Below are 13,063 nucleotides of genomic sequence, written 5' to 3' on the forward strand. Positions count from 1 at the left end.
CAATTCCACATACCCAACCAGTACCTGCTGTACTTGGCAAAACCCCTACTGGGGTTCCTAGAATAATTTCATCTTACTCTCAGAACTAAGAGCAAACCAACAAAACCAGTATAATTCATATTCACTAGAAAGTCTGGCTTGTGCTGCTACCCATTAGCACAAGACTGACTTTTGATACCTTAAACAAAATTAAGCACCAACCCAACAACTACAGTAAAAGCAAGCAGAGGGCAAATGTGGAATTTAGCACTGGGAACAGGATTCAGCATTCTTTGAATCTCATGTTTCATTTTTGGGGGAAGGATACGAACAGGCTTAGAAGCACAGGAGTACTGGGAAACTCCCAGTGACCATTTGAGATGGGAGAAAACTTGATTCCGTTTTCATTTTCATACCAGCATAGTATCATCAATTCACCCTTCCCAAACCAAAACACAGAGGATTCTTCGAAATTTGCACTTCTTAGAATTTTGTGATTCAATTCTCCAGCCAATGAGAATGCATTTAATTCCCTATCAGTGAAAACAATGGGAAAAACTGTACTACATCAGAGGAGATGCTAACAGAAATGTGTATGCTTGGCAAAACTGTATCCAAAAATTCATATATTAGGAGATATGCACATATGAATTTTGTGCAACTTTTAAAAGTTGCAAATTGATGAGGAAATGGAGCAAACTGAAGGTTGGAAAAATGAGGAACTGAGAGAAACCAAAACTGACAGATTCATACATCCCTTGTGATCAGTAAATTGTGCTTTAATGACCTGCATATCATACTTCATTTCCATGGCAGAAGTAAAAGTATGCAAATGAAAAGTGAAAATTTGCATAATTTGCATAATTTATTCAACCTAAAAAATCCACCCCTTCTGGGTATATAGCTATTTTAAGCAGGAAGTATATAAATTCCAATGTAAAAATAAGCTACATACCACACAGATAATTAGAGAGTCCAAAATAAGGTTCTTTATTGTCTACGCATCACTTCCTGATACAGGTTTCTAAAATTAATTAGATTTATGATGGTCAGAATCCTACAGTGTTGCTTTAAGCATGCAGAGAAGAGTTAATACACTTTGCACATTTAGCAGAAGCTCCAGCAGGGAGCTCATTTTACACGTAGCAATTTTCAAAGTAACATTAGAATTAAGCATGTAATTACTGTTCTAGTCTTGGCCCTAAAATAATGTACTTACAATTTCTTATAATTAGAAAATTCTAGCCAAAAATGTGAATGGTAATGTAATTAAGCAGAAAAACAGTTTGGAGACATATTGATCCTACAATTGACAAGTCTGCAGAAAGGTTACAAAAAGTACATCATCCATTTCCTCTATGCACACATAGTAAGAAAAAATACTGGGAATGCCTAATTTTCTACAAACACTAATTTTCTGAATAGATTTAAAGGCACAAGACTCCTGGAAATACAAATATCCCCTATAAAAATAACAACCCTGCTTCATTATTTACATTTTGTGAGGAAGACTAAAAATGTACCTAGGGACACCTTGTGCAAGCAAGTTGTTCTCTTCAAGCACTGTTTATTCAAAATGTCTAACATTAAAATTGATGGTGGAAAAATCAGAATGTTTCTCCCTTAGAAGATACATATTCTCATTAGAGACCTGCTCTATTACTGTATTAACTTTTAACAAGCATATTGCTTTTCTTAAGTAACTCAGATGTTCTGTATCAGGGAAGCTTTCTTCACAGGTTGATGAAGGGAAGATACAAGATGTTTGCAAGTTAAAACCAACTTGTTCCAACTGAGGAAGAAAACGTATTTTACATCTTACTAGAAAGATTCTGGGTCTCTCAAAGTGATGTGCACTCTGAGACACCCTGAGCCTTACTAGCAAGATGTAAAATTTGTTCTCTCCCCATTTGGAAAATGTTGGTTTTAGGGAAGGAGGTCAGCAGCAAGATGGGATGAAAATCTAGCAATGGACACCATCTCAAGCTGAGCACAGCCGGCTCTTCTGCTGTGGCCAGCCAGGCTTTCATCAAGGATGGGGCAAGAAGCAAGCAGCAACCCAGACACCTTCTCTGAGGCACGAGGAACTGGAGGGCTGCTATAAAACTTCATGGGGGAGGCCTGACTGGCTGCGATGGTGGGGGGCTGGGGGAGCTGGTTTGGTTGGACTCTCAATGTTGGTGGTTGGACTCTCCTCCCCCCTTTCTGGCAGCCCACTTTGCTAAAACCAACTTTTCCCAAAAGAGGGCAATAACATATTTTACATCTTACTAGGAAGGCTTGGAGTCTCTCAAAGTGCACATCTCAGGCCTACTAGAATCAATGAAAGCAAAGAGGTTGATAATTATACTAAGACAAGGCAGTGTAGCCATAGCTGTATAGAAATGAGGAGTCCAGAACTGAAGACTGGTTGTCCAGAATCAGTCAAGTTAACTATCATAGTCCTCCCAATTCCCACCTCTGTGTTTTCCCCATCATAACAACTTCTGGCTGAATCTAACAACAACAAAAAAAAAACACACCTTTAGTTGCAGGGAGAAGAAATGGAAGCCAAATATTGCATTCTCAAGCACTTAAAAAACACAATGCACAAATAATGCTACATATTTATAACTTTGGATAAAGAGAAGCATGCACCTCAAGGTAAGAACAGTTACACTCAGAAAGCACCCTTATACTTCTCTGGGTGCTGTAAATAGCGCTAACATGTGATATTTCCACACAATGTCATGTGCTTACTCTCACTGCATCAGTAGCTTAAAGACAGACTGGTACAGTAAACATGGTCCAAAGGTTTAGGTCTGCCTTTGGAAAGAAAACTCGTCTATGCAGAAAAATTAGATTATATGGATATTAGATCTCATGACAAAGAAGCATTTCAAGAGTCAATTCAGCAAGCTTTGCTCCCAAATGTTCACTGGAGACTTCCCTAACAAATGCCACACACTCATCAAGAAACAGAATAGGCTTAGTTTCAGCTGTTCTGTAAAACAAGGCTAGTATTTCACTTCAGAGATGCCCTTAGTCCCCAGACCTTTAGTGGGTGTTGTGTTTGCTTGTTTTTCCACTAGAAGGTTGCAGTAATTTCTGAGTACAGTGATACCTCGTTTTTTGAACGTAATCCGTTCCGGAAGACTGTTTGAGTTCTGAAACGTTCGAAAACCGAAAACTCAGTGGCTGACAGCTAGGCCTCAGGATCTTGCACTCAGTGGAAGATGCATGGCATGTTCGGCTTCCAAGGCGTATTTGAAAACCGAAGCATTTACTTCTGGGTTTACGGTGTTTGAAAACCAAAATGTTCGTCAATGGAGACGTTCAAAAACCGAAGTATCATTGTACTGATTCTACTCTAACACAGGAGCAGATGAGTATCAAAACTCAGAGCCAAAAGTGACTGCATGCACATGCACATGGGGGGTTGTGCAGGAAATGCACTCTATATGGGGCTGCTCTGGAAAAAACTTCACATGCTTCTTCTGGTACAGAAGGCAGCAACCCATCTCCCCAAAGAAATGGACCACCACCAAAGCACACTGCTCTGATGTCTCTATTCACTCTCTTTTCTCTGGGCACATTTAATAATAATAATAATAATAATAATAATAATAATAATAATAATAATGTATTATTTATCCCCCGCCCATCTGGCTGGGTTTCCCCAGCCACTCTGGGCAGCTCCCAACCGAATATTAAAAACAGCATTTTAAGATTCTTGTACTAACCCATAAAGCCCTGAAGGGCTTAGGCCAAACATTCTGTAGCAACCACGTCCTCTTGTTACAAGCTCATACATTTTATTCTCCTTTGAGGGGAAGAGGTGGCATGGCAGTGCTTCGGATACCAACCCTAAGTGGGATGGGTTAAGTTACAGACCTAACTTACAAAAATGTAAATGAAAAGCAATTAGTTGGAGCTTCTTATTTTCTTGTTATCCTGAGCCACTGCTGCAACTGTGTCTTTGCCATTTTGTTCTCTCTAAAGTCATTAAAGCTCATGTTCAAACAAACGTACGGAGCTTTGGGGAGGGGGAAGCACTAAAAGAATATCTCTGGCCTCACAAAAGAGCTCAAATGCTGCATGTAGGTTATGTGTTTTCCACCTCTGATCTAACATGTCAGACCCCATTGAGGCCGATGAATGATTGCACCGAGTCCCTGTAACAGGACGATATTCCATGTAAGCAACAACTGCCCTGCTGCTATCAGTTTTTACTCTGACCCTTGCAAAGAAGTGCTGAATAGTCATGCTTAAACATCCTATGTCAACATTTATAAGATTTGTGCAGCTTCAGAGCCTTTCACAGAGTAATCAGTTTTTAAAAATAGATATACAACGGAACTACTTTCAAGTAAACTTTCAACACAGGAAGCGATTGAAATTCCACTTCACTCTCACTGATAGAAGCATAAGTCACCTTCCAGAGAACTGCAGGGCAAACTGATATACAAAATGAAGTGCCCACGGTCTTTTGCTTAGTAGGAGACTCATCCAGACAGATTTTAGAGCCATCAAATTACATGTCCATCATGCCAGTCTGCAGCCAGTCAGCTAGCATTGATTCTGCGGACTGATTCGCCAAGGAACCAGCATGAAACAGGAAGTTGACATAATTAGATGCTGTAAACCCACTATCAGAAAAAATCAACAGTTGAGCTGGACACAGCATCTAACATTTTTACCTTAAAAGTCTTTGTGGTTCCCTTCAGTGGTTCAACTGCAAATATTTTATTTTATTTTTCTAATTTTTAAGAAATAAGAAGCTGGCACTAGAAAAAATACAGAGAAAGGTACTAGGTAAGCCTCTTTGGAGCAGCTATTCCAAAGCTAAGATCCCACTACCAAAAACTATCCCTAGTAGACATTCACTTCATTTCCCTGGGCGGGGCACCAGGAGCAGGTCCTCTAAATGGGACCTTAAAGTTCAGTTAGAAAGGAAAGAGAGTATCTTTTTTATGTAACCTGGTCTCAAGCCATTAAGACAGAGGTAGGGAACCATTAACCCTCCTGATGTTGCTTGACTCCAACTCCCACAAGTCCCATGGCCGGGGATGATGGGAGTTGTAGTCCAACAACACCTGGAGGGTCAAAGTTTCCTCACCTGTGTGTTAAACACTTGAAAGATTAAGACTAGAGTTTTAAAACTAAGTGCCAGAACAGGAGCCAGCACAGAAGACAAAGCACTTGCATAATTTGGTTGAAACACCCAGCCCAATTATTAATCTTGTGGCCCTGTTTTGGATCTACTGTAGTTTCCAGACCGTTTTTAAAGTCAGGCCCACACACAACGTATTGCAGTAATCGAGTCCTTACAACAACTTAGTAAAGTTAGTCAATATTATTATCCCCTATGTTACAAATGGGGAGGAGCAAGGCTGAGAGAGAGTGGCTTGCCCTAAGGCCATCACATCAGTTCATGGCAGAAACTACATTCAAACCAGGACCTTTCCTGATTTATCGCTCAGTTTCCTGGTCACTAATGCCAATTAATGATTAATCATCGTAATCATATTAGTTGTATAACTGATTATGAGTTCTGTAACTGGATGACAGCTGCAGCTATTTAACACACAAAGCATGCTGGAATTTGCCTAGTTACATTTGGATCCTGTTTCAAGTTCACTGGTCTGACATAAAGCAATTGTGCAATCTTTCAACGCCACATCTCCTTAGTGCCTTTCTATCAGACACCAAGATTTAATACAAAAGGCTACAATCTATATTAAATTATAGTTCCAGCAAAGGAAAACAAGATTATGGGTTTTCTAATCATTTGAAACTGTTTGGAAATGCATGAAGCATTAAGTGCTAAAATGAGATTTTTGAGGAGACTATGCTAATGAGGAAACATCAAAATAAACAGCACTGCAAAACCTGAAATTGTTAATTCATTGAGATGAGGTTCTGAGAACAGATGCAAACTAGAATTTGAGACTCTCTTATTCAATTTCTCCAAACCTAGTTATGCAGGGAAAAGCACCTTCTGGATTGGGATCAGTATATTCACACTTGTTATATCAACATTAGAATCATCTTGATATACGATTCCTATGGGGAAAAATGGAAAGGGGAAAGTGGCTTCCACCATTAGCACTAATGTAGATGAAGGTAGACATGTTCAGCACCAAGGACTGTACCATGGACTAGAAGTTGTTACCCTCAGAAATGCATACTTTGAGTAATCCCTTTAATGACTATTGGAAATTGTGGTAAGCTGAATTTGAGATCCTTTTTACTTGCATGCACTGCTATTTTACCACATTTTCAAACTTTCCATGAAACCATTAGAGCTCAGAAGTTTAGAAATGAAAGCTTGGGGTCCCAGGATTTGTTACAGGAACCTGGGTGTGTTTGCCCATCCCAGTGGACCTAATTAAAGATCAACATCTAAGCACATTTTCTTCATGGCAATGGGGTCTCTTTAGGCAGCAAGCAGTTCACGTTCCTATGTAGCAACCTGGCAGTCAAGACTCTTTTTTTTTTATAGGCAGCTTTTGAATTTTCTCTAAGATACTCTAATTGAAATGCAGAAGTAGGCTTCACAAGTTTTCCACATTCTGAAGTGCAAGTTTCATTCGAAGGAAGTGACAGGGGACTCTTTCACAACAGGCTTTGATAGGCTGCCTCAACAATGCGTTCTAGTGTTTTCCTAACACAGCTTCTCACTTTAAGAGACAAAATTATCAGTACAGAATTTGTTTTAGTACTTTGGGGGCTTTAGTGCTTTATAAGCAGTTTATAACTATAGCCAGTTTGATTTCAAAATCAACATTTCAAAAAACAAACCTCTTAGTAGTATCGGTTTCCTTCCTGGGTAAGGCTGCGCACAATTTATACACAGAAGAGATATTAAGTATCTGCAGCTTTTTCCTGTATGGATTTGTTCCTCTATGCCCTAGAGCTGATGACGAACACAAAATCTTGCTGAGACAGCAACCCCACAAGTCTGGCTGCAAGGAGAGACAACAAATGTTCCAAGCTCAACACCTTGGCTGCCATTAGAATTTTACTGCAACCTCTCTATATAGGACAGGACATACAATTCCCATACAGGGGGAAGGGTTGATTTAAGAATTTAGGGATATTATAACATGCTACAGAACTTAAACCACATATGTCGTCCTTGACTTAATCTTTGTCAGTCATTCAGATAATTATATATGAATTTTTGTACCTCAATTCCTCTGGAGCTGACGGTGGACTAAAATGTACAGCACATCTTTTGAGGCAAGCAGTACTCAAATATGACTGCTTCCATGAAAGATAACAAATCCAAATGTATTCCAGAAGATAATCTGTGGCTGAAATTGGCAGCACCATACACACCCGTGTCAATCTTGGGCTACTGATATCCCCCACACACTAGATGCTCCCCTCCATTCACTTCTCAGTCTCTGGCTTAGTAAGGAAGTGGGAGCTTTGAGGTTGCAGGATACAACTTAAGAATGCAGACATGGTGCACAGTATTAATTTGATCACACACACAAATACAGCAACAACAAAGGATTCCTCCCACTGCCCTCCCACTGTATCTGCTCAGTGCTGTTCAAGGTGGTAAGAAAACTCAATGAAACCAAGACCACAGCACCTAGCTCAGTGTGACATGCCTACATAATAGATAAAAGCCATGGCTCTTAATGATGTGAACTTTAAATAGATGTGTAAATTGGAGTTGTTTTGTATGACATCTCTAAAGGCCTCTAAGCAACACATTGTTGCACGTGCGTAAGATATTAAATTTCAGCACGTCAACTGCCATTACCACTGAATGTCTTGACATCAGTATTATCACAGAAAGTTAACAGAAAGAGCTACGAATCTAGAAAAACACACATGATTAACTTGCATGCATAGGAGCATGCAGAGAACCCAAGTCTGTTTTCCGTTTTAACCACAGTAGCGGATGCTTTTTGAACAGTGAATTCTGAGGCAGTAGACAAATGAGAAGTGTAACTTTCACCGTGGCAATAGTTAAGTGCTGACTTTGCTGTCTAGAATCCAGAGTTTAACGTATCATCTCTCCCTCCCTCTCACACACAAAACTTCAATAGAGATCTTAAAAATAATTCACAAAGTTTTGACACACTGTTATCCACTAGAAAATTACCAGCTTTCTCTTTGGAACTGGAAGGTGTTTTTAATGATGCACTAGTGTCAGGAGGTAATTTTTAGAACACAGCTTGGCCTACCAAATTGCTTTGTACATATACAGACTCTCCTCCTCCCACACACTTTCTAGCCACAATCTGCCTCGACAGGCAGCTCCTACACCTCAAACTCCTCTTCTCCTTTTGAAGCTTGCACCTCCCATAACTCTTAAAGACAGATCTAAGACTGCCCTTCTTCCTCAAAAGGGGAGGAGAGGGAATGCTTTTTACTTATGTCATGGGGAACTTGCCCTGAAAGGCAGCATATAAATACGGGGGGGGGGGGGGGAGAGAGAGAATAAAATGAAAGCTTCCAATTATGACACACAAGACACATACACCCTCCCTGAGACACCTACATTAGATGATGGGTTTCATAGGCACAGAGCTGAAGTGCATATTTTCTGCATTTTACCTTTGCTATGCAAACTTCCTTTACTATGGTTTGCTCTCGTTTGCCAATAATAGTTTTTGAACAGAATCAGGTTTACGTTGTACAGTAAATGCTCACACCACCCACACCAACACTCCCCCAGCCTCCTGAAGTCAGTGTTCATTACACAACCCGTAACATGAAAAACTACTCAGCAAATACACAAGGGGAAATGCAACCCTATCAGTTTGACAAACAAAACAAAATGCTGACCTGAACAGAACCACACATAATTCCAGATGCTCCTATAGTTTTGACACTGCTTATGTCTTTCAGAGATTGGTAAAGGAGCATGATTTGTCCTGGCCTTGATGCAAATGTTAAAGCTAAAACCATAAAGTAAGCATAAAGTAAGGGACAATCCCCTCCCTGCTTCTTTAGCTACATGATTGGAGCTGGGGGATTAACAGATTTCAAACAATGTGGAAACAAGCCCTTGCTCCACGCCTGCAACTTGGAGCACTCGGTGCCCAAAACAAAGCCCAGGGTTTCTCCACGCCATGAAGATTGTCTCCTCCTGCTGCTGCAATGTCAAGGTTGGGAAGCAGCTTAGGGTTGGTCACACATGCTAGAGATAGTTTGCCACCATGCCACTCAGACCAGAGCACTCATCCACCATGTTGAACAAGTTGTAATAGACCCTTATTTCAAACTGCAAAGCTAAATACTTCTCTTTTCTCCCCCATCCCCCTTTTCCCCAGCTTGTTAAAATCAGCAGTGAAGTATCACTGAGGAATCTGTTGGGATAGCTAAGCTTAGCAATACAATTCTTATTCTGGTTTGGGACCTGGCTATTTGAAGGATCATCTACACCCATACAAATCTGCCCTGGTCTTAACATCTGCCTGAGTCCCTCCTTGCAGGTTCATCATCAGGATCCATTGACTAATGGGCAACAGCAGCCCTGCATCTTTGGAGTATGTATAATTGTTTTTTCACTCAATATTATCTGTATGATACCACCAACAAACTTTACTTGGTTATTACAAAACCTGCTGATATTATGTGTAAAATACTATGAATGCTAAAGCAAAACATTAACCATGTACTGTATATAACATAAATTCTCCAGCGTGTTAACAGGCTTGTAAGCTACATGCATCTGTCATGAATATTAACTGCATCTCCAGACCTTCTCTACTTCCACCTCCAGTTCTTAATAATTATTTGAAATTATACCATCGATTTCACCAACAAGACATCACACAAAATAGCAAGCCCAACTTACAGTCAAGAACTTCCAGAGAAACATTAGGTTCTGAAAGAAACCATAAGAGTTCATAAGAACCCAAGAACCACTGAAATAAGAAGAGTTTCAAGAGTGCTCTCCAACGACCCACTTGGATTTTAATACTACAAGCGATTAAGAACACAAAACGTTACCTAGGTTGGGAATTCTCCTCATACATTCTCTCTTTTCCTTCTTTAAAGAGGCTGATGGTCTGTTTTGTCTTTTTCATCAGGTTTTCCATGAACACCCTGAAGTATTCATTCTCTCCTAGAGTATCCATCTTCCCCTCATAGCGTGACAGGATGGTTCGCAGATGCTGATAAGTGTCAGGAAGCAGGTCTAGAATGTAGGGTGGACTGTTTTTTAGTGCCAACTTGGGATTCTGACACAAACGCACAACCTAGAAATAAAGAATGAACAAGGATAATGAAATGTAAGATTCTAGCTTAACTAGTGCCACCATGTTTGCAAATGCAAGAAATGGATTTACAACCAAGATGTCAACATGCTTAACTGAATTCCCAGAAACTCAATATTCGTTATGAAAGCCGCAACCTACAACCTACATTTTTATTTGCAAGTTGCAACACTACAGGAGGTTATATTCAAACCATGCAAAATACTGAGCCTGAAACATGAGACAAGAAGTAGGTTTAAGAGGTCTAGCTTTAATGTTATTTTCTGCTAATCTAAAAAGATTGTTTAAGCTACAATCAAAACGATATTGCTGAAATTCAGTGTGAATAAAAGTGGATGTTGTTAACTTAAAATATCAGATTAAAATTTAAGATTTCTCTTTTTCATTGGAAATACTAATTTTATCTTTAAGATCAACTTGGTTACTATTAATCTGAATAAAAGCATGGTAACTACAGTTAATAAACTACTTCACATGAAAAACATGAGGCTGGGGTTTATGGATTTCCCCTCCACTATCATCCTCTTCCAAAGACAGGAGTTAGTTGAAAATGGAAGCAAATGATTCAGATCTCCTAGCAGCTGTGCTGGAGTGGGGAACACAGGCCAACTATGGTTCAGCAATATGTGCAACCTAGACCAATCTCTCAACTGAATCAATATCCTCTACCACAGTGTTTCCCAACCTTTTTTGGGCAAAGGCACACTTGTTTCATGAAAAAAATCTCGAGGCACACCACCATTACAGCCCCGTGACGTCAGCGCGCAGCGTCACGCCGGGAGGGACATGAATTGCTAGCAAATTACATAATCACCTCCTTGAGGGCTGGCTCATCTTCTCCGAAGGCAGAACCCCATTAATTAACAGCACAGACTCACACCATAGCCAAGACGAGGGGGGAAAACCTCAGTCATGCACAGTCATGCACATGTGGGGGCTAAATGAGGACGAAGACCGGGCAGAGAGCAGGGTTCAAATCACCCCACCTGGCCAGGACAATCCCTGGGTGCTCCCTTGGGCCACTCACCTGACCCACCTCGCAGGGCTGTTGTTGCGAGGATAACACGGGGAGAACCACGCGCGCCCCCGGGAGCTCCTTGGAGGAGAAAGCGGGCGATGAATGCAATGCACGAAATATATGAGAGGCGACCAGGTTTTGCAGGTGAGGGGCCCCCGCCAGCCTCCGCTTCCAACACCCGGCGCAACGACGCCGAAGTTTCCCCCCGGGCTCGGCTCGGGGAGCAGCAATGCTCCCCCCCGGCTCCCCTTCGCCCTCCTGGCTCTCTGCCGCCCACTGGGGACCCCCCTCACCTGCCAAGTCCGGAGCGCCGGTGGAAGTTGCATGCATGCATGCAGGGCGCCGCATTGCCATTGCATTGCACTGCACTCCATGCAACGCCTGCACGCATGCATTGCCTTGCACGCCCGCCAAGGGGTCTCTCCACGGTCCGATGCGTCCCTTCCGGTGCGGATGCAGCATTGCAAAAATAAAAAAACCCCGACGCAGCCCTACCTGGGGGGCAGCCTCCGCCTCCGCCGCTCCGCCTCCGCGGGGATCCCCGGGCTCCATTCTGCCGCCTGATCTCCGCGGGGGCGCAGGCAGGCTGCGCGGGGTCTGCGCGGAAGAGCCCCTGCCCGCCCGGCCGCTGCCGCCGCGCTCATTCCATGGCCGGGAGAAGAGCGCTTCAAACAAAACGCCCAGCCCGCCAGGCCACGCTGGGAAACGTAGTTTGCGCACCCCGCGCGAGTGCGGAGCCCAAGGGCGAGGGGACTACGGATCCCGGCAGCCCCCGCGCCGGGGACGGAGGGGGAGAGGCCGGGTGCAGGGATGGAGGGACGGGTGGGCGAGTGAGTGAGTGAGTGGCAGCCGCCAAGCCTTGGCCGAGAGCCAGGAAGGGCCTCCCCGAAGGAGGAGGAGGAGGGAGGCGCAGAGCGGGAGGGAGGGAACCCCAGGGGTCATCTAGTGACGGCGCCCCAATCGAAAATTTGCCTTTTTTAAAAAAAAAAATCTTTCGAATTTTTTAATTTTTCCCGCGGCACACCAGGCAACATCTCGCGGCACACAAGTGTGCCGCGGAACAGTGGTTGGGAAACACTGCTCTACCAGACACAGGAACTTAAGGGAGGCTTTGCTGTGTAAATGAATAATCAATCTGATCATAAACATTCTCATTCTCACCTAATAAAAATAGTTACTGAGCAAACTGAAGCAGTCTATCAGACTTTGCTTTTATCTCTCCATCATGGGCATCTCATTTTTGTTTGCTACTTAAATAGTGATGAAAGAACTACATGATACTCCTGCTCACTGCAGACTTGCTCAATCTAGTGAGCATCTAAATCAATGTATGTTATTGTGCAAAGGGTTTGTGGCTGATATGGTACACACCCAAACTTTTATACTGATTGAGCATTTTAAAAGTGGAGAAGATCAACCATAGAGTAGCCATCTATGTCAAATTCTGCAAAGTGCGTGAGATTCGCCTATAAGCACTGATGGCACTTGGCACCCAAACTATCAGAAAGGAAATGGACCTGAATATCTGATCAATTATTCATATTAAATGCAGCTCTAGAAGACTGACAAACACTATGCTGATCCACATCCCAAATGCAGTACTTTGTTGAGATACCGCAAATACAGTAGCTTTATAGTGGGTACAGTATTAAAATGAGCAACTTGCCCAGCTCCTTGAGTCTAAAGAATTTACTATATATTGGAACAACCAAACAGAAGACTTTATTTGGAAAATACCGGATCAGTAATCCAAGCAATCTGTCTGATGTCACCAACAGCAATGAATGCCCCCCAAAGAGTAAATCTTTTCCTCTCTGCAGATTGTAGATATTTCACAAGA

The 13,063-nt window shown here is 42.2% G+C and overlaps 1 protein-coding gene across 1 annotated transcript in view; it reads right to left on the reverse strand.

Moving 5' to 3' along the window:
* Positions 1 to 13,063, reverse strand: part of CBL (Cbl proto-oncogene) — a 49,752-nt gene that overhangs the window by 26,252 nt on the left and 10,437 nt on the right. The window contains exon 2 of the mRNA XM_082200949.1: positions 9,940 to 10,187. Within this exon, the coding sequence (XP_082057075.1) occupies positions 9,940 to 10,187 (248 nt within the window). The remainder of the gene's footprint in view (positions 1 to 9,939; positions 10,188 to 13,063) is intronic.

Source organism: Podarcis vaucheri (assembly GCF_965113315.1).
Source record: "Podarcis vaucheri genome assembly, chromosome: 15".
Taxonomy (NCBI): domain Eukaryota; kingdom Metazoa; phylum Chordata; class Lepidosauria; order Squamata; family Lacertidae; genus Podarcis; species Podarcis vaucheri.